The 25877-nt window shown below is 38.7% G+C and overlaps 1 protein-coding gene across 3 annotated transcripts in view; it reads right to left on the bottom strand.

Moving 5' to 3' along the window:
* The window catches only part of MYOM1 (myomesin 1), a 153414-nt gene that overhangs the window by 47321 nt on the left and 80216 nt on the right, over nt 1–25877 (bottom strand). For 2 of the 3 annotated variants that reach the window (XM_080685528.1, XM_080685529.1), the window contains exons 11-17: nt 25026–25167; nt 22225–22424; nt 20338–20394; nt 15396–15520; nt 8895–9078; nt 7945–8119; nt 3707–3828 (exon numbers count right to left, since the gene is read on the bottom strand). In XM_080685528.1, coding sequence (XP_080541654.1) covers nt 3707–3828; nt 7945–8119; nt 8895–9078; nt 15396–15520; nt 20338–20394; nt 22225–22424; nt 25026–25167 — 1005 coding nt within the window. Of the gene's footprint in view, nt 1–2232; nt 2521–3706; nt 3829–7944; nt 8120–8894; nt 9079–15395; nt 15521–20337; nt 20395–22224; nt 22425–25025; nt 25168–25877 lie in introns of all 3 variants that reach the window. The other variant, XM_080685527.1, reaches the window with a different exon arrangement.

Below are 25877 nucleotides of genomic sequence, written 5' to 3'. Positions count from 1 at the left end.
ACTTGTTTCACTGGTGCCATGCATCAAGGCACTAGGCCTTGTGGTATAAAACTAAAATGTGGCACTGATCAGTAACTTGGCATCTGATTTGGTGTATGAAGAAAAAATTGATGCAAGGCCAAAAGGGCACTGCAATTATTATTCTAAAGATTTTTTAAAAACCTACCTCCCAGCCCCTGAGACGGATAAGTTTTGAAACATTAAAAGCAAAATGGTGTAATATCCAGCGAAATGATTCTGTTCTCCTGAAAAAGGAATATTTTCCCCAAGATATACATTTTTGTTTCATTATGTCATTTTGTTTTTATTTGATCCTTGAGGAAAATGGAATATGTAAATCAATTTCTGCTTTAATTCACTTATTGAGAATTTCTATGTATTTCCAGAGTTATTAGCATTTAACCATTCAGGCGCAGGTATCCTGGTGAGACATTATAACTATATAGGTTCTGTCTACAAACAGGAAAAATCTTCTTCTGAGGCTAAATGTCACCTTTAAAATTTTTTAATAAATAAACACAATCTTCCATGTGATTGTTTTTAGTATATAATACTTTTTGTCTCATTATTTTTAACCTGATGTTGGAATATTATTCATATAGTATAAAATTTTATATAGCTATTTACGTTTTTATTAGTGTCTAGCCATAAAAATATTTGGAGGATGTTTTAAAAATCTTTATTTATATGGCTTTGCTGATCAACTACTGAAATTATAGTTTTTTATAAAGATAGAGAGGGTGTGGTGGTGGGAAAAAATCTATCTAGATATGCAATGACATTAAAAAGAATTTTCTAAATATTTATTTGGCTTCTCAAATATAAAGATACTATCTCATTACCATTTAAAAAGAATCTCAGAACAGTAAATATTTAAAAAATAAAATACATTTGTTTCTCTCTCCCCACCCCCAACCTCCTTCATTCTTTACATTTTACAAAAAAGCACTCTCTCTTTCTCCCTATTTCAGAGCAATGTTAAACAAGAATATCCCATCTTACACTGAGTTGAAGGGACAAATAAAAGTGTCAAAAAAAAAATAGAAGCCTTGACAGAAGTTGGGGGGGGGCGGTTAGAAATAGGGGATAGATGAGAGGCATGTTTTAATGTATCATTACATGCTTATTATTTCATTTTTATTTTATTTTAAAAAAAAACATTGTCTCCTAGAATATATGTCACAAGTAGCAATTATCTTAATCAAAAAATCCTTAACTTACTGATGAATAGTCTTAAATAAATCAGTACTGGAAATGTGGGTCATATATCATAGAACATAGCTACTAGTATATCCTATATAATAAAAGCCTAATATGCTAAGTGTCCAGTTGCCTGTTCGTCTGTTCAACTAATCAAAGCATAACATGCTAAGGCCACTCAACCGCTCGCTATGATGTGCACTGACCACCAGGGGGCAGATGCTCTGACTGGTAGGTTAGCTTGCTGCTGGGGTCCAGCCGATCGGGACTGAGTGAGACAGGCCAGACACACCCTGGAGCCCTCCTGCAGTCCCTCCCTGGCTGGCCAACCTCCCACATCCCTCCCTGGCCCCAACTGTGCACCAGTAGGGTCCCTCAGCCTGGCCTGCACCCTCTCGCAATCCGGGACCCCTCAGGGGATGTCGGAGAGCCAGTTTTGGCCCGATTCTGCAGGCCAGGCTGAGGGACCCCACTGGTGTACAAATTTGTGCACTGGGCCTCTGGTGTGATTATAATACCCTGTTAAACTGTTCATGGAAATTCAAAGAGTAATGTTACTTTTACTTATTTTAGTTAAATGTGAAGGGTAATTTGAAAACCTGCGGATGAGCAACAGAAGTTGATAACTCTGATCCTGGTAAAATCTCCCTTCTTTGTGAAATCCTTTTCCTATGCATGTACAAAGTAAGACTGTTGCAAAGAACCTCACAAAGCTATGATGATCAAATCCTTCCTGCTCTCATCTCTAACTCCCTTAGCAAAATGAGGCCAGGGGTGTATCTGCCTCAGAAACCTAAAAGGACTGTATAACCAAATTACTTTAAATATGCTATTATCATTAAGCACAATGAATTATGTTTAAAAGCAAACCCATAAAAGATTATAAAAGTATTGCAAATAAATAGCTGAAAACATAAAATTAAGAATAAACATGGATGAAAGTGAACACAGATGGAAGAATGTGATCTAGACAATGAGAGATGAGGACGCTGATGGAGACAGATGGAACATTTTTACTCTTTGAACTCTCACCTATATTCTTCTTCTTTTTTGGATCATCAGACTTACTTTTCCCCTTAAGAGCTGCTTTCTGTGGTGGTGGGGCAAGCTCTTCCTGAACTGTTTCACTTACTTTACTCACTTCTTTTTGGCCCAGGTTGTGAGAGCTACTGGGGAGTGAAGGTTTGCTAAGTTTGCTATCAAGTAAAGCATCTTTCTTAAAGGCTGGCTGGGAGGTTTCATGCATGCCTCCCCTGGAGTCTGTTAGTCCACCAGGTGCATCATTCAGTTCAGGCCACACATCTGGAGACACTCCTCCCCCTACAATCGCCAGATAACAACAAAAACACTTTAAGCCCAGACACAGTGTAAACTGCTTTTACTTAATAGAACAAAGAGAAAAACATTAGGATCACAGACAGAACAAAAACAATCTCGGTTTAACAGAAGTCACTTGGATTTGTCAGAAATATGGAGAGCATACATTTCACATAATGTACACCAAGGAAATATTTCAATTCTCCATATTTTGGAAAAAGAAGAAATGAGAACAAAAAACTACAGACAGAACAGGAACAATTTTGGATTTGCAGAACCCAAGTATACACAAGAGAAAGCAAATCTCAGATATTTCTTGGAAGATATGTCGTATTATTCAACAGAATGGGGGGAAAGAACCATAAAGTACACAAGAGACGTAACATTAAAGATCCTGATTTTATAACAGAATGACGCACATTAGTGAAATATTAATGGTCTGTACCTCTCAACCTCAAAGCAACATGTTCACTATTATCCATATTACAAGGAATATTAAAAAGTAATATGGAACACTAACTGAAGACAAATGATATTTAATGATCTTTCTCTTTAAATGTGTTACTATATGACAAATTTCATTTTGATTGCTCTGAAATTTCAGGGTCCATTCCCCATGGCATCTAAGATTGCGAGGTACATCGTGTACACACATAGAATTACTTTGTTACTGGTTTTATTCTGTTGGTTACTTTGCAAGCAGAGATGAAACATGATTAAGCCACCACATGTGTCTTTGCAGGAATGTTAGAAGAGTTTATAAAAGGCATGCTAATGTGCTGTTAGTGAAAATAAGCCAGGCTGTGTTGCAGATGAAATGGCTTTTAGGTACAAGATGATCTGTGTTATGGGTGATATACCACTTCATGGAATTGGATGACCCTTCACATTCCCATGATGAGCACGAAGTTAGAATGGAGTTCCCACAATGGGAAATATCTGAGGAAACTTGGACTTGTGAAGATGAAAAGGCTACAGATGCACAGAATCTGGATAAGTGGTGAAGATCTGTAAAATGACAGCTATAGAAGGTTAGCTGTCACCTGGAGTCAGAGAAAATGATCATTTGAAGGTGGAATCATGGAGCAATATTAGAAGCTTTAAACAATTTCTGGAAAGGGTGGTATCCACCTTTATAACTTAGAAAAAATCATTTTTTCCTTAGCAAAGTTATGCACAAGGAACTTACCAATAGCAGCTTTTACTTCAATTGCTTCTGAGTCCTGTGAATATTCACTAAGTCCAGCTGCATTAACTGCTCTGACCCGGAAAATATAACTTTGACCAGTCGCCAATCCATGGCACGTAAATCTGAAAGGAAAGGAAGTTTCAAAAAACTTTCCTAGGAGGAAAATTAGAGAAGATGATTGTTAACTTAACGAATGATCTGGCTTTATGAAAAGAATTCATTTTTTGTTGTTGTTGTTAATCCTCACTTAAGGATATTTTTCCATTGGTCTTTTAAGAGGGTGGGAGAGGGAAAGACAGAGAGAAACATCAATGTGAGAGAAACACATCGATAGGTTGCCTCCTGAACGAGCCCCACCCAGGGCCTGGGCCAGGGAGAAGCATGCAACCAAGGTACAAGCCCCTGATAGGATTCGAACCCAGGATCCTTTGGTTTGCAGGCTGACACTCTCTATCCACTGAGCCAAACTGTCTAGGGCACGGTTCATTTTTTAAAAGGAAGAAAAAGATGTAGAGAGATGCAGGTAACATGTGCTTTAGAAAAGAAGGCAGTTAAGGCAATTTTCTAAACTCTGTCAAACAATGAGGAGTCCTGGTATTCCCCTGCATTAAGTCCCTTAACCTTTCTAAGCCTCTGTGTGCTCATCAGTAAAATGGGGATAATTATATCTACATAATAATTTTGTGTAAATATTGTCCATAAAGTATTTAAAGTACCTATTACAGGGCCTGCATATAGGAGGCATTTAATAAATAATAGGTGGCATAAATAATATTATTAATGGTTATTTCAGGTGCATACTTACAGTCATAAGCATAGGTGGCTCCTCATCACTGAGGCCTATTCCCTGTCTTTCTGCATGCCAGGGAAGGTACAATTACTTGAGAAATTTTACTTGAATTTGAAAGTCAAGGTGAAAAATTGGCTCCAGAATTGCCAGTTAGATATAAAAATTCAATAACAAGGTGTGAATTCATGGGCAGTTTCACACAAAACAACCTCACTCTTAAATAGCTATTATGGTTATAAAAAGCTGTTTCATGAATCACTGTAACATTTTAATCCATTCTAAGGACTGAAACCAGAGGAAATAACAGGTCTGCTAAGGACTCTATTACTATTTGCATGTTGAAATAAGTTAACAAAGGCGGCTATGATTTACACCAATCCTAAATTTAGGCCACCCCTTAGGTCAGCTCAGTTCAGCAAATATTTATTGAGCATGTCAGTGTTCCAGACACGAAGCTGGGTGTTGTGGATACAATGACGAATGAAAGATGGTGCCCGTCCTTGAGAAGCTCCCGTCAGTTTCTGGAAAGGCAGGCTTTCCTCCATGAATGTTTCTAAATAGTCCCAGGAAAATGCTGGGAATGCGGAGTAAAAGTGAAATGAGCAAACAAGCGCAATGAATCTCTTGTAAAACACATTGCCTTCTCCCATTAATTGGTTTGTCTCTATTCTCTCAAATTTTAGAAAAGAAGCAACTCAACCGGTGGGGGCGTCCTTGGACTTAGAAGTAAGTGGTCAAAGAAGGAGCTGCCTAACAAGCCTGTCTGACAGTTTTGTGGGTGGAACTCTCCTCTCAGATTGGCCCTAAATCAAAGGAGGCCCAGATTCTGGGTCCAGGCCAGAATGCATCATCAACGTGTAAAGCTGGTTGATAAATTATTTGAGAGCAAGAAAAATAACCATCCTCACATTAGAAGCAAAACGTTGGTAAAATACTCTGAGTGTCCTTGGTTTGGTTATTTATGTCTCATTAGCACTGAGTGTAATCATGTTGATGGTCAGAGTTTGATGTTTTCTTCTGTTCCTTTAAAATACCTGGGTAATTTGTGTTAGCTAGAGCCTATTAGATGCCTAGAATCTAGTATAACATTGGCTACTAAAGACAAGAACAGAGGGGTAAAAAAGGCTAATAGCATAAAGGAAAGAATCAGAAAAGACTAATTGAACTCTTATCATAGCTGGCATTAAGTATTTCTAAGTGTTTAATATAACAAGTAAGCCTTTTATCAAATATATTATAGTAGAAATATTCAATTTTAAATTCATTTGGACATTTAAAGTACAGTATTTTTTTTCAATCTCCCTAATTGAAATTATAGGATAATGAAGAAAGAAATGGAATAAGATACAAATAAGCGGAAGCATATACCTTATTTATGGATTGGAAGAATTAACATCATTAAAATGTCCATACTACCTAGAGCAGATTCAACACAATTCCTATTAAAATACCAATGGCATATCTCATGAATCTAGAACAAATATTCCAAAAAATATATATAGACCACAAAAAACCCCGAATAGCCTTAGCAATCAATCTGGAGAAAGAAAAACAAAGTTGGAGGTATCATGCTACCTGATATCAAACTATACTACAAGTCCATATAAAAACAGTATGGAACAAGCATACAGATCAATGGGATAGAACAGAGAGTCCAAAAATAAACCCACACTTTATGGTCAATTAATATTTGACAAAGGAGGGAGGAATATACAAAGGGGTAAAGACAGTCTATTCAATAAATGGCACTGGGAAAATTGGACAGATACGTGCAAAAAAATGAAACTAAACCACCAATTTACAACATACACAAGAATAAACTCAAAATGGATTAAAGATTTAAATATAAGTTGCAAAACTATAAAAATCCTAGAAGAAAACATAGGTAGTAAAATCTCAGCTATCTCTCAGCAATATTTTTTCTGCTATATCTCCTCAGGCAAGGGAGACAAAAAATAAACAAATAGGACTACATCTAATTAAAAAGCTTTTACACAGCAAAAGAAACTATCAACAAACTGAGAAGGAGAACATATTTGCCAATGATACATTTGAAAAGTGTTTAGTATTCAAAATTTATAAAGAACTTTTCCAAAGAGGACATACAGATGGTCCATAGACATATGAATAGATGCTCAACCTCACAAAGCATCAGAGAAATGCAAATTAAAACCACAATGAGATATCATCTCACTCCTGTCAGAATGGCTATCATCAATAAATCAACAAACAAGTGTTGGAGAGGATGTGGGGGAAAGAGAACCCTAGTACAACTGCTGGTGGGAATGCAGAATGCTGTAGCCACTATGGAAAACAACATGGAGTTTCCTCAAAACATTAAAAATGGAACTGCCTTTTGACCCAGTGATTCTACTTCTGGGAATACATTTGAAGAAACCTAAAACACTAACTAGAAAAAATATATGCAACCCTGTGTTCACTGTAGCATTATTTACAATAACCAAGATCTGGAAACAGCCCAGGTGTCCATCAGTAGATGAGTAGATAAAAAAGCAGTGGTAGCCCTGGCTGGTTTGGCTCAATGACTAAAGCATCGACCTGTGGACCAAAGCGTCTTGGGTTTGATTCCCAGTCAAGGGCACATACCTAGGTTGCAGATTTATCAGCCCTTGTAGGGGTGTGTGCAGGAGGCAACCAATCGATGTGTCTCTCTCACATGGATGTTTCTCTCTTTCTTCCCCCTCCTCCTTCCCTTCTAGAAATCAATAGGAAAAATATCCTCGAGTGAGGATTTTTTTAAAAAAGCAGTGGTACATTTACATAATGGAATACTACTCAGCTGTAAAAAAAAGGTAATCTTACCTTTTGTGACAGCATGGATGGACCTGTAAAGTATTATACTAAGTAAAATAAGCCAGTCAGAGAAAGACAAATACCATATAATCTCACTTACATGTGTAATCTAATGAACAAAAATATTTTAACAAACAGGGTGGAAGCAGAGGCATAGATGTATAGAGTAGGCTGCAGGCTGTGTGTGTGTGTGGGGGGGTAAGTGGTAGATGAAAAGGAGGTGAAGGGGTTTAGCAAAAAGAAAATAATATATATAACACATAGGCACAGACAACAATATGGTGATAGCCACAGGGAAAGGGGGGTGGGTATTGGTGGACAAGTGCGAAGAGGGGATAAATGGGGACAGAAAGGGACTTTTCTTTGGGTGATGGGCACACAACGCAGTATGCAAATGATCTTTTATTGAGTTGTACACTTGAAACTTTTATGGTTTTGTTAACCAATGTCACCCATAATAAACTCAATAAAAATTATAAGGTATAAGGAAGTATTGAACTATTTTTAAAAATCCCTCCATTGAACGTTTTTGCTGCTGTGGGGTCCATGGCTGTACTTCCTCTTCACAGCCTCTGTAGCTCTAGTCAGAGGTCCCCACCCCCTGACCACACACACGCACACACAGTGCAGTTACCGTGGGCCCTTCACCGGGTTGTTGTTGCAGGGCTCCCACTTGCCAGAGCCAACAACACTGGACTCTATGTAGTAGCCGACCAGCTCCTTAGCATCTTTGGATTCCTCCCATGAAACTACCACTGATGTGTCTGTGTTTCTGCTTGGGATGATGTTGCCTGGAGCCTTGGGGATATCTGAGAAAAGAGAAAAATAATGTTGAACTCAAGGTGATTTTTAAAAATTCATTCTTAACACATATGAACAAACACACACATAAATTTTATATAACTAATCATATCACATAAATGGTTGCTTTATTTTATAATATACTAGAGGCCCTGCACTGGGTGGGGGGGGATTCCTCAGCCCAGCCTTCGCCCTTTAGCATTCTGGGAGCCCTCGGGGGATGTCCGACTGATGGCCTAACATGGAGACGGGAGAGGATCCCGCCACTGCCACTGGGCTCACCAGCTGTCAGCCCAGCTTGTGGCTGACTGACCACCAGGGAGCAGCTCTTACATTGATCATCTGCCCCCTGGTGGTCAGTGCACGTCACAGTGACCAGTCATTCCGCTGTTCAGTCAATTTGCATATTACCCTTTTATTATATAGGAAGGATTGTTAAAACTAATAAATATATTAGGTTGAGAAAATAATGATAAACCAAATACCCAGGAACACACCAACCCACTCCAGAAAAAATACATTATCAATACTGTTGAAACTCCTGAAGAAATTTACTTGCAAAATTTGATAATACATAATAATAAATTTAAAAATGTATCCATCAAATATAGTCATCAATTAAATTTATAAAAGAAAGATGTCACCACTTTTACTTTATAATATGTATACTAGTAAATATGATGTGTATATATATATCCTAATAAAATTTTTGCTTTGGAATTTTCTCTTGAATTGAAGTAAAATAAATAAGTTTATAGTTGTTCAACCAAGCTCTACACTTACCAAGTTTGTCCCCAACCACAGTCACTTCCGTTGCTTCTGAGGGCTCACCAACTCCTGCTGAATTAGAACAGCGGACACGGAACCGGTAGGATTTCCCCTCAGTCAAGTCGAACAGAGCGAAACGGGGAGACTTCACAGGGAGCTCTGTGTTCACCCGCTGCCAGTTCTCTGTTTCCATGTCACACTGCAGCCAGAACAGTGAGACCCATTGAAAGCACAGCAGGAATAAATGGGAACTCTAGGCAGGGCATCTCAGTGCTATTTATCTATTTCTTGTTACTTGAGTTGACAAGGTAACCTCTAAAATCCTTGCAGTGCCTTCCATGATAATGTCATTTGTGTGTGGGAGGGCAGAGAGTGTAAACTCCCCTTAAACAGTCCATCTGCTGCCCACTGAGGAATAAAATTCTCCCATACTTTTAATCCATTAGTTTATGGTTTTCACTCATTTTGACATACTCTCCCCTGGGGAACACAGAAGCAATTATCAGTCATTATACTTTCACAATAAAAATAATAGCTGCCTTTCACTGTGCTAAGAGCTTTATTCACCATTGTCATTCTTCAATCCTCTAAACCAGTGGTTCTCAACCTTTCTAATGCCATGACCCTTTAATACAGTTCTTCATGTTGTGGTGACCCCAACCATAAAATTATTTTCGTAGCTACTTCATAACTGTAATTTTGCTACTGTTATGAATCGTAATGTAAATATCTGTGTTTTCCGATGGTCTTATGCGACCCTGCTAGCGGTTCTCAACCTGTGGGTCTAAACTATGCTCTGAAATAGGCGTTGTGGGGGTAGTGTTGTGTGATTATCAAAGTTTTCCTGAGGGGAGGACTTCGGCTTGGGAAGGTTTTAAAGTAGCAATGTGTAATAGTTGGGTGTATATGAACCTGTCAGACTGTGGGGTTCAAATCTAGCTCTGCTTCTTACTAACTGTGTGACCTTGGGTCAATTCTCTACCCCATGGGTGCCTCAATTTCCTCACCTACAAAATAAGCATGATGAAAATAAAAGTATTTCCCTCTGAGGGTTACCATAAGGATTAAGTGGGTTGACAGGCGTGCAGTGCTATAAACAGTGCCTGGTCCTGAGCAACTTTCCTGCTGGTAGAAACAGAGCTATTCAGTGAGGCTGTCCCTGTCTCTGACATGACTAGATTTTGACAGGGGAATGAGAGGAAGAGCTCAAGACATAAGACACCCGAGGAAAAGACCACAGTAGGATAGGGAGACTGGGAGCCCTAGAGACCGATTCATCCGATTCCCTTGCTAATAAACCCCTCATTTTCAACCACTTCAGGGCTTAGGGACATGCTGTAAGGGATGTTAAGCCTGTGGCCATGACAGGCAAGTGCTTTATGTTCATGCAAATCCCAGATAAAAAGCTCCACGGAGAAGTGCAGGCATGGCGATAGCCAAAGAGGCAGCACTGCTGTGGGCCTGAACATTCTGGAGATGGAATCTTGCACAGACCAAGAGCACGGGAGCATTTCCCTTTGAGAGGTCAATGTATGAGAAGCCGTTATCAGAAATAATCTGAGGCTCAGCTCAGAGGATCTGGCATGTGGATAGTTCTGTGAATGTGCCCCAGGACCCGTGCTGCTCCCCCAACACCTTAACATCTCTGACTTTTTGAATGTGCCACCTGTGCCCGTACAAGCCTCTCTACTCGGGCTACACAGCGAGTCTTCACTTAACACTGCCGATAGGTTCTTGGAAACTGCAACTTTAGGCTAAAGGATGCATAATGACAACAATTTTATCATAGGCTAATTGATATAAACAAGAATTACATTTCTACAGCATATTTCTGTCACAAAAAAACCCACCAAATTTCTAAATAAAGACCTAAAGCACATCTAATATTAAACACTGAAATAAATGTGAGCTATACACAGATTTAAGAATGATTAATAAAAACAAGTAAGATAATGCTTTTCCAACCTGCTTATTCCAGTTCAGGATTGTGGGCGACCTGACACTGTCTTGGCAGCTCAAGACACAAGGCAGGAAGGTACCCTGGACAGGACACCGTTCCGTCACAGGGCCACTCACACACCCCCACACTCACTCAGACTGGGACACTTCATACACACCAATTCATCTCACATGAATCTCTGAGATGTGGCAGGAAACTGAAGTACCTGGAGAAAACCTACAAACTCCACGGAGACAGTGGCCCCAGGCCAGGAATCCATTTCTCCCCTCCCTTAATGTTATAATCAGATGACGATGACCGAAACTTAGGGAAGTTACAGACTTCGGTGGAGAAATTAGTTTATGTGACCGGATGCCATGTTCAACAGAAGCCAACTGACTCATGGGGAGAAACTGCCTCAGTACTAGGTTGTTACTATGTGATTCCTACAGGGAAGATGGTAATTGCTGTCACAGTGCTTATTCAGAACTCTCTTTCTGTGGAGCATTTCAAACAGATTCAGTGAGGGTATGTATTAAATACAGCAGGAGGTGAACATTTATCATTCTATTCTTGCCCTCCATTAGAAGAAAAAAATATTTGCTAGGGATAAGAAGGAAGTGAGGCATCCTCTTCAAAGGCTGAGCTAAATGTCCTGATCAAAGTAATTAATAAAGGGAAACCACAGACCCTAGCATTTTAAGCTCCAGTACAATTTTTTCAAGAGCCACTCATTTGAAATAATTAAAAAGCCATAAAGATGTTTATATATCACTTTTATGATTTTATATAATTTGTATATACCTATATATCTATAGCTATATTTATTTATTCTCTTATAATAATAGTCAGGAAAGGTGACCTAACTGGAGTTGTGAAATTAAATGATCAGAATAGCATAAGATAAAAGATAGAGGCTTTTAGGAAAATTAATTGAGCTCCACAATATTTTTGCAAAAAAATATATTTTCTATGATTTTGCTATGAAAATAAACTGTAAAGTAAATAATATGTTATCAAGCTATTGCACAATTTTATAAAATTTTCTCTCAAGGACAAATACGGCATGATCTCACATGTAGAACCTAAAAACAAGCAAACAAAAAAACAACAATCCCTAACAACCCTCCCAAAAACTGAGCTCAATGATACAGAAAACAGACTGGTGCTTGCCAGAAGATAGGTGTGGAGAGTTGTGCAAAATGGGTAAAGAAGTTCAAAAGATACAAATTTCCAGTTATAAAATAAATGTCAGGTAATGTACAACATGGTGACTGTAGTTAATAATACTGTATTGTAGGAGGGAGAGGAAGTGAGTGAGTGAGGGTATGAAAGGAGAGTGTGTGGATGTGCGTGGTGTGTGTGTGAGTGAGTGAGGGAAAGTTAAATCTCGCAGGAGCAGCAGGGGCTGGCAGACAGGCTCTCCTTGACAAGGAGAGACTACCATGGCTGCGGGCACTCCCCGGACGGCGGGACTCCAGCACCAAGCCCACGCCATCTTGAAGGGGAGAAGGGCCTTTTTTAGGAACTCATCAGCACCACCACCCAGACAGGCCTTGGAACTGCCCGGCGACCCAGCAGCCACTCCAGCCAAAATCCTGCTACCCCAGCTGCAGACCCGCGGACCCTGGGACTTCCACCTCCAAAGGTGTACCGCTCGGCAGCACAAGACACCCATGAAAAACACACATGGTGTCAAAACAAGCCAAAGGAAAATCGTTTGGGCAAAAAGTGAAAAAGGATCCCAAGTCAAATTTATAGAAAAGATTCCTTTATTAACTTTTGGTCAAGAATATGTTTGTATATTTTCAGAAAACACCTCCAACACCATGTGGATTCCTGCAACAGAGAGGAATTGACAGGACTGCTCCAGCCATGAAGACAGAAGAGAAACAGTCCAGAGATGGAAGACGCTGATGACGCCTTGCCATACTAGCAGTCACAGCTGTGCGTCGTGGCAGGTTGCCCAGGACCAAACCAGAGAGGGTCGGACCTGCATTACCACCATTTGTCCACTATCCAGAACTGAAATATCATTGCTGACATGTACACATAAGGAACTGTTTGACATTGAAATTGGGACTCAAAAGAACTGTTAGCCCAGAAAGAAACTCACTACAGACTGATTCATTTGCCTCTCAGCATAACCAATATTGCTTGTTTCATTTTCGGTTCTTATAAGTGTATTTCTAGCATCACATGATCTCACTCATCTAGGGGAAATAATGAACAACATAAACTGATGAATGAAAACAGACCCAGAGACAGGGAAGCATCGATCAGACTGTCAAACCTCAGAGGGAAGGTAGGGGAGGGTGGGGATAAGGGGGAGATATCAACCAAAGGACTTGTATGCATGCATATAAGCCTAACCAGTGGTCACAGACAACAGGGGTGAGGGGGCATGCGTGGGGAGGGGTTTGGGATGGGAATGGGGGATGAGGACAAATATGTGATACCTTAATCAATAAAGAAATTAAAAAAAAAAACAAAAAACTGAGATGCATTGTGCATGCAAAAAACATACCAGATACCCCAAACTTAGCACTAAAAAGAGACTGTAAAATATTAATTGCATGTTAATAATATTTTTCATATATAATATTAAGTGCAATATATCATTGAAATGAAAAAAATACTGTATTGTAAAAAAATAAATAAAATATACAAAAAAGTATAAACGCTTGTTTCATTGATTGTTCTAAAAAATGGTGCAGAGCTGCCAATAAAAATGTAAATATTCTTATATATAAAATAAACTTATTTTTATTTCATTTTAAAAATTATATCTTAATCAAAACTTTTCTAACAAATGGGTTTTGAACCTTTTAAATTAATTTATTATGTTTATTTTTTTATTGAATAAATTTATCTTATAACATTGTGTAAATTTAAGGTGTAAAACATGTTACAATATACATTTGTATATTGTAATACAGTTGCCAATATAGCAATATTTATCACATTGCATAATTATGGTACAATATTATTATCTATGTTCATGATACTGTACATTAGATCACTATGGCTTACTTACTATTCGTTACAAGTATGAACCTTTAAACACCATCACTTATGTCCCCTTCCCATCACCTGGTAACCACAATATTACTCTCTGTTTTTAACAGGTTACTTTTTTAGAGTCCACATATAAGTGATATCATACAGTACTTGGCTCTCTGTCTGACCTATCTCCCTTAGCATAATGTCCTCAAAGTCCATCCACGTTGTTGCAAATGGGAGAATATCCTCCTTTCTCATGGCTGAATAATATTCCATTGTGCATTTGTACTAACTCATCGTTTTATCCACTGATGGGCATTTAGGTTGTTTCCATATCTTGGCTATTGTAAATAATGCTGTAATAAACATAGAAGTGCATATATCTCATCAAAATCCTATTTTGCTTTGATGTGTTTTCTTCATCTCCCTCCTCCTGCCACCCCCATGCTATGTATTTTCTTAAGACATTGAGTCACCTCCAGCACTACTTGTGAAGTTAGTATCCTTATCTATGGGATTTATCTTTAAAATGTAGCCAGTATCTGATTTCTTTGGCTGGGGCTTCCTTTAAATTCTGTTTCCATATACCCTGAAGTGGGATTGCTGGATAGACAGTAGACATATTTTTAATTTTTTAAGGAGCTTTTATATTGTTTTCCCTAGTGGTTGGACCAATTCACATTCCACCAATGATCTATAAGAGTTAAACCTCATTTTAGTCAAATTCTCTTTACACACTCTTTCCTGGTAGCAATTATCCTGTTGGCCAAGAACTCCTTCCACTCGCGGCCCTGTGCCTGGCAGGGTCTCCTACGTACCTGCCTTTGCAGCTGGGGCAGCTCCCCAAAGAATGCCCGTGCAGGTATTGGCTCTTCTCCATTTTCTGGGCATAAATACTTTCTAGAACTCTCCTCAAGTATGAGTATATGATAGATTCACAAACAATTCTCATGATTTCACTCATTTTAGGCCTTCATTGTATGCTGCCCTTTCTAACATAAGTACAATATACTTGTGAGATATTTGAGGGAAAGAACTAGCCAATATGTTATGTTGTTTTTTAATCTCTGACCTCATCCTACAAACTGCACATAGAGTAGTGCTGGTCAAATGTGTGGCAGCATATGAGGACTTTCTGTCTTCAACTCTCTCAGCCATTAGAAAGTAATTTAACTTCTACTCCTCTCACACATCTACCCTCGCTAATGCTCATTCCCTACTGCAGAGGGACAAGGGGTAGAGAGGTGAAAAGTCATTACTAGAGCAAGGGAGGCAGAGAAAGTCTCCGGAAAACAGTGTCATACAGGAAATCTGCAGTTTCAGGAACATCTCTCTTCATAAAGGGATCATGATTTGGGGTCCGTGGACCTCTTAGAAGTCTATGGATGAGCCTTAGGGTCCAGAAATCCCCTCAACTTTCCAGCCAAGTTCTGTGTGATATATATTTTCTGTGGAGGTTGTTCACAGTTTATAAAGTTTTAAAGAGTTCAGGACAAAATGAAAATTTAACCTCTGCTTTTGAAAGAGGTCTTCAGAAGTGGCATGAGGTAATAATGTTGGTCCCAGAGTCTTACCTTTTCCACAAAGTACAGGATGCCCTCATGGCCACGCTGGCCAGGGGGTTTCCAGCTCAGCACCACGTAACTCTGGGTGGCCTCCGTGACAGAGAGGTCTGTGGGAGGTCCGGGAACAATACCCTCTGAAAAACAACACGGAAAGTGAGGGCACACACTCTGGGAAACCCAGGACACTCAGGCACAGACGTTTCTCTATCGCTGAAGGAAGACTTAGTTATTGCTTCGTAGGATAAAGAAGTACCTTGTTTCTAAAATTCCTCCTAAAACAGTCATTCCTAATTCAAAGCCACAATGTTACTTTCTTTGCTTGACAATTTTAATTTCTTTGTTAGTCCTAAAAAAACAGTTGCAATGACACAAGTTATCTTTTATATTTTTACTAAAAGGAGAATAATAGTTTTCTAATGTAATTGATTGACTGATTAACGTTTTCTAATTCTTTAAATCACAACTGACATAATATAGTAGTTTCAGTGTACAACATAGGGTTAGACATTTATATAGTTTACAAAGTGATCCCTCCCTCTTCCTAGTACCCACCTGACACAATATTGAGTTATTACAGTACAGGGTGGAGCACAACTTCTTTCAGCTTTTTTTCAATAGAATATCTTTTCAAGGATGTTTGAATAGCAAACAACCTTGGACTATAGACATAGCATATCCTCGAGTGCAAAGAGTTGACTGTTTTCTGACCAGGATAACAAAAGGTGATCTATTTCTCCAGAGAATGTTTGGTTAGGTTTGGCAGACGCCCCCTAGTAAGATTGCGGTTTCCTAAGTGTAAGGTTTCTCAGCTGAGACACAAATCTACTGTGTGTACAGCATCCACCTCTGCTGCCCCACATAACCCTGTAGGGTTGGTGGGGAAGGGCAAGGGACACCAGTGAGAATATGAAGCTCATGCTGTCTGCAGTGCTGTGAGTAGTCCTTTGTCTCTTACCCAGGAGTCTCATGTCTCTTGCCAGAATCTGTGAAACTAATAGGAAACATTAGCTCGTACGTAGGGTAAACTTTTAGACCCTCCATGGTTCTTGACATCAAAGTGATCCCTCCATGTGAAACAACTACAATACTGAGCAAAATATATGAAATGACTGTTTACAGACATCAGATATTAGTCAGCACAGGACAATGATTCCCTATAGATAGGAAACAATTAGGAGAGTCCTGCCATAGTCCTAGCTTGCTGTGTGGAGAGAGTTTCAAGGCAGCAGCTCACGAAGAGGAGCCCAGGTAGGCCTGGCAGTCTCCCTGGGTGGAGGAGAAGCTGGACTTCCCAGGAGGGTTAAGGGATCCACAGATACACTGGAGGAAAGGGCTGCCCAGAGAGCGAGGCTTCAGAGGTCTGCAGAGGGTCCCTCTGGAGTGCTCACATGAGTGCTGATCAGCTCATACATGTGAGAAATCCACACAAAAGAATTGAAGGGAACAATCTTCAAAGCTCACGTTGGGCCTGAGAGAATTCATGTTCCCACCAGTCAGAATGGAAATCTCCTAATTCATGGGGCATCCGGGACAGTACTCAGGAGGGCATTTCCTCTGTAGTGAGGCCAAATTACTAGACTAAAGGCTTCTCTGATTACACTCAACAAAAGCAAGCCTTGAAAGGATTACTTCCTCAGAACAAAGCTTAAGAGTATTTATAAAAATACAAAAATATCCATCACCAAACACTAAATTCAAAATGTCTGGCATCTCATAAAAAAAAAAAAAAATCAAGTATGCAAAGAAGCAAGAAAATACAAACCATAATGAGGACAAAAAAATCAATCAATGAAAACAAAACCAGGTAATGTCACAGATGATAGAATTAGTAGACAAGGACATAAAAAAGGTGTTATAAATATATTCCATATGTTTATAAGAAGATAAAGATTGAACATGTTAATTAAAAACATGAAAAATATTAAAATGATACACAAATTCAAAAATAAAACCACTGGCTGGAATTCACAGCAGGTCAAACACCAATGAAGAAAAGGATGCCCAGCTGGTGTGGCTTAGTGGTTGAGTGTCAACCTATGAACCAGGAGGACACAGTTCAATTCAGGTCAGGGCACATGCCCCGGTTGTGGGCTTGATCCCCAGTTGTGGGCTTGATCCCCAGTTGGGGCATGCAGGAGGCAGCCAATCAATGATTCTCTCTCATCATTGATGTTTCTATCTTTCTCTCCCTCTTCCTTCCTCTCTGAAATCAATAAAAATATATTTTTTAAAAACTGTCAATCAGAATCCTACACACAGTAAAGACATATTTTAAAATGAAGATAAAATAAAGACTCAACAAAGAAAAAATAAAATAAGTCATAACCATCAGGCCAGCACTACAAAAAATATTAAAGGAAATGTCTTAGGTAGAAAGTCATATCAGATGGAAATCCATATCTATACAAAGAAATGAGCAACAGAAATGGTAAAAATAAGTGAATATTCAAAAATTTTTTCTTACTTTTTAAGTCTTTTTGAAAGATAAGCTATGATTTGAACAAAAATAATAACATTGTATTGTATGGTTTAAAATAAATACACAAATAAAACGTATGATAACAATAGCACCATGGTTCAGAGGGAAAATGAAATAATATCATTGAAAGTTCTTATACTACTTGTGAAGTAATATAATATTACTTGAAGATAGGTTGTGATACAATGTATAGTATAAATTCCAAACTACTCTAAAGTAAAAGAAAATAATTATAGCTAATAAGGTAACACAGAAAACGTAATAATAAAAAATACTTAATACAAAAGAAAGTAGAAAAAGATGAAAAAGGAAACAAACAGATGGAATAGACAGAAAACAAATAGCAAGATGGTAGGTTTAAGTCAAATCATATCAGTAATCACACAAAATGTAAATGGTTCAAACACCCCAATGAAAAGGCAAAGGTTACCAGATTGCATAGATCTAGCTTTTTTATACTGCCTATAAGAAACATGATTTAAATATAAACACACATATAGGTTAAAAGGATGAAAATCATATGCCGTGCTAAAACTAATCAATATAAAATCAAAAGGTTATATTACCAGGCAAAGTAGATTTCCAAGAAGGAAAAAACACATTACTATGGATAAAGGGACTTACTTCATAATAATAAAGTGGTCAATTCATAAGAGAATATAACAATAAAAATGTTTATGCATCTCATAACAGCATCAAAACACATGAAGCAAACCTTGTAGAACTAAAAGAAAAAACTGATAAATACATCATTTAGTCAGAGATTTCATCACTATCAATAATTGATAGAACAAGTAGATAGAAAACCATCTATAATAATAAAAGCATAATATGCTAATTAGACCAGACGTCCTTCCAGATGACCTTTTGGACGAAGCCAGGGCTGCAAGGAAAGCCCGGGTCCCGGGTGCCAGAGGGAAGCCAGTGCCGGCAGCCGGGGGAAGGAAGGCCTACTCTTGCATGAATTTTGAGCATCGGGCCTCTAGTTAAGGATATAAAAGACAATTGGAATCCCAGCAGATTTTTGAAGAAATGTATCAGCTGATTTTAAATTTTATATAAAAATGCAAATACCTAGAATAGCCAAATAAACTTTGGGAAGTGGGGGAAGATTAGAGGACTTATACTATCTGACTTCAAAACTATGAAACTTAAAAAAACAACAAAAAAACCCCACAAAACACCCATAAGGCTTATAAAGCTACATAAAAGAGAAAATAAAATTTACCAATAGAGATTGCGGAAATAGATCCACAAACATGCAATCAAATTCCATGTTACTAGGGACATGCAAATTGAAACCACTATGCACCCACACTATGAAATACCACTATAATATAAAACACCACTACGCACTACTAAATGTCTAAAGTTTAAAAGACTGCATGCCAAGTACTGGTGACAATGTGGAGCAACTGGGGAACTCCCATAGAGAAACTACTGATGGGAATGTAAAATGGTACAACTATTTTGGAAAACAGTCAGCAGTTTCTTAAAAATTAAACATAAACCTACCATTGTAGGGAGCAGCTCTAGGGTCAAGCCTCGGGCTGACCTGTGGCAGGGCCACAAACAAGTCCCAGCCTGGAGGGCAGAGCTCTCCTAGCATAGTTAAGCCTGACCTCGTAGCCCTCCCTAATTCCTTCCTAAGTAGCCAATGGGCTGTGGGAGGTGCAGCAAGTGTTGCCAAAACAAGAACATTTGTATACATGTTAATCTACCCTTGTTTTAATCAGACTATAAAATAAAGCATCGACTTGCAGGCTGGGTCTTTTGTGTCCTCATCCAGGCACGGGAGATCCACGGAGCCCCAGCTGTATTCTCTTGTCTGTCTTTTCTTCAATCCTTCACTGCCCCTCCTCAGGTTCACACTAGGCTGTGCTGGCGCGGCACATACCATATGACCTATCCATTCAACTCATAGGTATTTATCCATGAGAAATGAAAGCGTATGTCCACACAAACACTTCACAAGGCTTTTCATAGAAACTTTCAATGGTGAATGGGTAAATTGAAATGAATTGACACAAACATCAACATGAATAAAACGAAAAATAATTATGCTGAGTAAAGGAAACCAGACAAAAATGAGTATGATTCCATTTATCTAAAATTGTGAGCAATGCATGGGGAAGGAATGAAAAGGAAGTATTACAAAGGGATGTGAAAAAATTTTAGGGGTGATGAATATGCTCATTATTCGGATCATGGTGATGGTTTCACAGGTGAACACATCTGAAAAAATATTGTCAAATTGTATATTTTACAGACATGTAGTTTAGTGTATGTCAATTATATCTCAATAAAACGTTTTAGGAAAAGCGCTTCTCTGACAATATAAGTTACTTTATGATATCCAAATATTTCAGAATGTTTTTTACAAAACATCTTAATATGCAGTGTATCATCCACTACAGCTAACCAGCAAAGCAAAACATTGGCAATAGTATTTGAGGAAAATGTAGCTTTTACCTCTAGGTTCCTCTTCAGTGACAATGATCTGTCCAGTCCAAGGTGCTGAAGGGTGACCTGAACAGAGATAAAAATAAAAATCACAAACATTCACAAGAGCAGTTTCAACTGTACTTATAAACTTATTAACTGGCCAGGTTAGTCACAAATGGGTTTGTTACTAGTTGACTTATGTATTGTTCTAAATAATCTTACTGAGCATGTATACACTATTGTGTCCTTGAAGAATTCACAATCTGCTGGAGCCTGGAACCTGCCTGAACTGAGTCGACATTTCTAGAATTGTATTTGAACAAGAGAGGTAAATAACCTGTGTTTACTGTTCCATATAGATTTCCTGAAACATGTAGGCTCTCTGATACCTTCTTAAGGGAGAAACCTTTCCGGAACAATTGCAAGCCCAGTACCTATTTAACTGTCATAACAAAGATGAAAGAGGAGAGGGGCACTGATGCTGCAGTAAAGCTCAACAAAAGCAATTTCTTGCCGTTACATTAGAAAACTGTTGTCTACAAAGGAAACCAGCTTAGATCCTGAGTGGGGAAAATGGATGAGATGAGGAGTATAAAGTTAAAAAGAAAATTCATATCTGTGATCCCATGGACACCAGAAAGAGAAAATGATTCAACTCCTGCTTTAATCAAAGGACTTTTGACCAGATTTTGTGCAAAAACAGAAAGGTAATAAACAGTATAACTTATTTTCAGCTCAAAGAAATCTTATTTTTTATTGGAATTTATAGAAAAAGAGTAAATGAATGTATGAGATGGAATTAGGAAAGAGAGATGGAAGCTGGATGTTAGGTGAAAAGTGATCAGAAAGCTATCAAGTAGTGTGATTAGAAAAAGTCTCCAGAGAAAAAGTAGCATTATTTTACATAGATTTTTATGATGCCACTACAGGTACTTAAGGTAAAAATAAAAATAACGCTGCAGCCCTAGTCAGTTTGGCTCAGTGAATACAGCATCAGCCTGTGGACTGAAGGGTCCCAGGTTCGATTCCCGGTCAAGGGCACTAACCTTGGTTGCAGGTTCCTGGGCCCTGATTGGGGTGCGTACAGGAGGCAACCTATTGATGTGTCTCTCTCACATCGATGTTTCTCTCTGTCTCTCCCTCTCCCTTTCACTCTCTCTAAAATCAATGGAAAAATATCCTTGGGTGAGGATTAACAACAACAACAACAAAACTGAAAATAAACCACAGACCAGTAGTCCTCATCTAAGTTGAGTTTGCTCCCCAGAGACATTTGGTAATGTCTGGAGATAATTTTGTCACAAGAGGCGGAGGGGGTGGGGGAGCGCTATTGGCCTGTAGTAAGTAGAGGCCAGGACGCTGCTAACATCCTATAATGTACAGTGTAGACCCCCATAACATAGAATTATCTGGCCTAAAATATCAACAGGACCAAGGCTGAGAAATCTGGTAGAGTGAAATGTTAATTCACAACAATTCTTTTCATGCCAGTTTATGGTTCCTTTTATTGAGGGTGCCATATGGGTTCTCATGAAACAAATGCAGAGCATAATTCATGTACCGTAGTTTTGACACCGATACTTGGAGGCTAACTGTATGGACGGATTATTTTTGATTGTCTATAAGGAAACTCAAGTATAGATCAAATATAATGTTGTTTTTCCTTTAATATAAAGAAACTCACTGTACTGAGATATTAACAGTGAACAGATGAGTCAAAAAAACAAATACTTTTTTGTTCTCATGCTCCTCAGTCCCCTCCCCACCTTAAGGATTTTCTGATCAATAAAGGATTTCTTATTCTCTGTTCCCTCTAGTGGAATGGGGAGGAATAATAACTTTGCAATGAGATCTGTAGTTCTATTTAAAAAAAAAAAAGGTTCAGGAAGATCCTAGAAAATGAAAAATACTTACTTCTAAGTCTTGCTTTCTCAGCTGGATCCAGAGCAGCTGCAGGCTCAGAAACACGAGATGGCAGACCTATTCCAGTTTTATTCACAGCCCGAACTCGGAATATATAAGAACGACCTTCTAATAATCCAGTGACTGGGAAACGAGCAAACTTCACAGGTGTGTCATTGCATTGAGACCAGCTATCTGTGCCCACCTCACATCTAAGGAAAAGAGAGCGGTCAATAAGAATATTAAGAGAAGTATGGCTAAATTCACAGTTCCAATGCTGCAAACCTACCCAGTTGCTTCAGATTTTTCTACAAAATATGCAGCTCAAGCACAGTTCAATAGTTATTAACTTCAGGTATGTACTCAATTCCACTCAACTGTAATGTATCTTCTCTAACAAGAAAAAGAAGCTCAGCTCCTTCTTGACACATACATGTCCTTTGACCTCACTAAAAATATGCAGCTAAGGGCCTTGTGTGTTAAGTAGAGGAGATATGGTCAGGGGTGGGGGGTGCGGGGAGAAGCAGGCTGGTATGTACAATCTCTACACTGAATAGACTAAGGGGCAGGATCGCTCAAACTTCTGCCTGGCTGATGTCTTCAGTTCCACCATTAGCGACTTCGTTAGGCATTTTTGTTTAAATTATGGAACTATTGCTGAGAAAGTTAGCACCTTAAAAGAAACTTATCTGTACTGCAGTTTGGAGAGAGCTCACTTGATGGTCACTGCCTGCTGTGCAGGTGGGAGGGCGAGGAGGGTACTGTAATTGCTTCTTAGCAGATGAGATTGATGAGATGTAGTGAAATTCCCAGGCCTGGATTTAAACACTTGAGACCTCAGATTTCTAACTGGGTGCTTTTTCAGCAGTTGATGCCTGGGGATAGAGTGGCCACACCTCAGGAGACAAAGATGTGAGTTCTATCATGTTATAGTCTGATCCACAGGGCTTCAGAGGCTCAACATGTGATTGAAGTGTATAGCATTGAAGTAACTCATCGTTTTTTATGAGTAGAGTACTAGACGTTTTGTTTATATCACTTCCCCAACACAGCTCTATGTCCAACATGTATAATTCCCAAATGATTCTCATGGGGGCGGGGCGGTTCCAATGACAGTGCAAAGGTGATTGTAGTGGGGGATTTATCTTTATTTCCTTATTATCACCCTTCCTCTTTGAGATAAATATTTTCTTCAACTTTATGTAAAGTGTTAGCAAATATAGCTTCACTCCTTGCCTTACATCCACTTTCCCCTAAATCTTCCTTTGTAGAAATTATGGACCTGTGATAAATGAATGTGTGAGGCTAGGATAATTCTCCAAACTGCCCCTGCCTCCCACCCTCTCTCTGTAGATTCTGTCGTGGTGACCCAATGATCCTACAACATGCTTCCTAACCCTCCTGTGGGCAGGACAAAGGCGGAGAGCCGCTGCTCTGGAGCTGTCAACGGCATGGTGGAGCAGAAGAAACACACACAGCCGGGCTGCTCTCTGAGTTCTAGTTCTGCTAAATTACACTATGTGACTGTGTTTCCTCATTAGTATGTGGCCTTGGGTCAGCTACTCATTTCCTAATTGTAATAACAGACCTACCTTTCAAAGGATGGTTATGGGTTAGTGGTCAATATATGAGAAGGGCTTAGAACAGTGCCATTCACATGGCAAATGATGAATAAATACTACTCATAATACTGTTATTTTTTTATTTTTGACTAAGGCAAGAGGAAACAAAATGTACTTATTGTCTCTGGTTTTTCAATGATCAAAGTTTGAAAATCCCTTAGAAATTTGCCAAAGATAATAAGGCAGAAATTGTAAGGATGCAAAAGAATCTATCTAAAACTTCACATTTCTTCGTTACCAAAAAATAAAATGTAGAAGCATTTAGTATACAATTAAATAGTATATAATTTATTATAAAGTTTTCTCTGGATGGTATTGAGCCCAATAGATATATATTTACTTACTGCTATAAATATCAGGCTTAATATACCTTGGTACAACTTCATTGAATCATAGTAGCCAAATTATCTGTCCCTAGTGGTTTTTACAACCAAATTTTATTACTCAAAAAATGGAAAGAGAATTAGAGCAACTATTTGAATAGAAACTAAGTCAGACAATAATTTATTTAGGTTGATAATATGAAATTTTTATCTATGTTGTCTAAAGTTAGTGTATAATTAATATGTAAGACCCAATTACCATAAATCAAAGTCTCTTAAGTTTTAGAGAATGTAAACAGTAAGAACTTGTAAATAGAACATAATTTAATACTACTGATATCTGTGATTTCTTTTTCTAATTTGAAATCACTTCTTGAGATTTAAATAAAATTTTGTTAGTATTCATAAAGTATTATTCTTCATGTAATATTCCTAAATTGTTGACATATTAGGAATATGGGCATTAAATATATTGAATACCACTATTTCACTTCTAAAGTGGCCTCTATTACGTCTATGAATTTATAGTTTTCTTGCCAAATTAGTGACGTGTGCTGGTCATCAAATTCAAAGATTATCTTTGGAATTTAGGTATATACCTATCTATAGCTATATCTGTATCTGTCTACATAATCTATACATACACACATATATGTATATACACATTTATATGTGTATATACATATATGTGTAAATTTGTATTTATATGAGAGAGAGAGAGAGGAAGAAAGGGAAAGAGGGAGAGGGAGATAGAGAAGGAGTGAGAGGAGACCAGAAAAGAAAGTATTTCACCTAGAAATAGTGGGAGAAATCAAGCATGCATCTCTATGACCAAATCACTCTAACTAAAGTTAGACTAAGTACTAACTTATCAATAAAATATCCCAGAATAGGACTCCCTCCATCCACAGCTGGCTGTTTCCAGGAGACGATGATATAATCTTTGTTGGCATCCACGCACACCACATCCAAGGGAGAGGCTGGGGCTCCTTCAATCTCTGCATCACCATCTGTGGAGATATAGAAGGATCCCATTAGCCCTCTTAGATGTGCTCTGCAGCCCTTAGACTGAGTTCTCAGTGCACACATTTCAGAGGCTACATCTTTGACCCCAGTAGAGCAAGCTTCAGACTTGTAATTTGCTTACCAACATAACAATGTGTGCTTTTCATCATCAGTACAAAGAACATTATGTTAGAAAGGGCTCTAAAAAGGACCCATGGGAGGCCATAGGATCTGCCCTAAAGAGAAATCTTAAGAAGCTAGGCATCTCAAATTACACTGCTACACTGCCAGGGCCCTTCAGAGTGCTTCAGTGTGCCTCGCTGGCAAACTTACCGCGGGTGCTCCTGTGAGCCACCACTGGGAGTAAGCACCTATCCACCACAGGTGCAGCAGCGAAAGCTGTCTGCCCACCCCATAACTACAGAACTCTGGGCATCACAGTCACACCTTTCCCGAGTGCAGGCTCCCTGAGCCACATCACCCCGACAGACAGTTCCTTGGTGCCACTGTGAGTCCCTGCTGGGCACGCATGATTTCAACTAAGGATGCAAGACAGCAAAACTTGGGATACTCCCCTCCACGGCTGCTGACTTCTAGACACTGCAGTTGTGCCTCTCAAGCTCACAGGCCTACATCAAGAGAACCCAAATAGCTCAAGTAGGGAGCTACACTAGACTACCAAGCCCAGGAGAACTGAGAGATTACACCAGTAGCA

The sequence above is a fragment of the Plecotus auritus genome (assembly GCF_963455305.1).
Source record: "Plecotus auritus genome assembly, chromosome: 8".
Lineage (NCBI taxonomy): Eukaryota > Metazoa > Chordata > Mammalia > Chiroptera > Vespertilionidae > Plecotus > Plecotus auritus.
The sequence above is the reverse complement of the archived record's forward strand: the minus strand, read 5'-3'. Positions and strand labels throughout refer to the sequence as shown.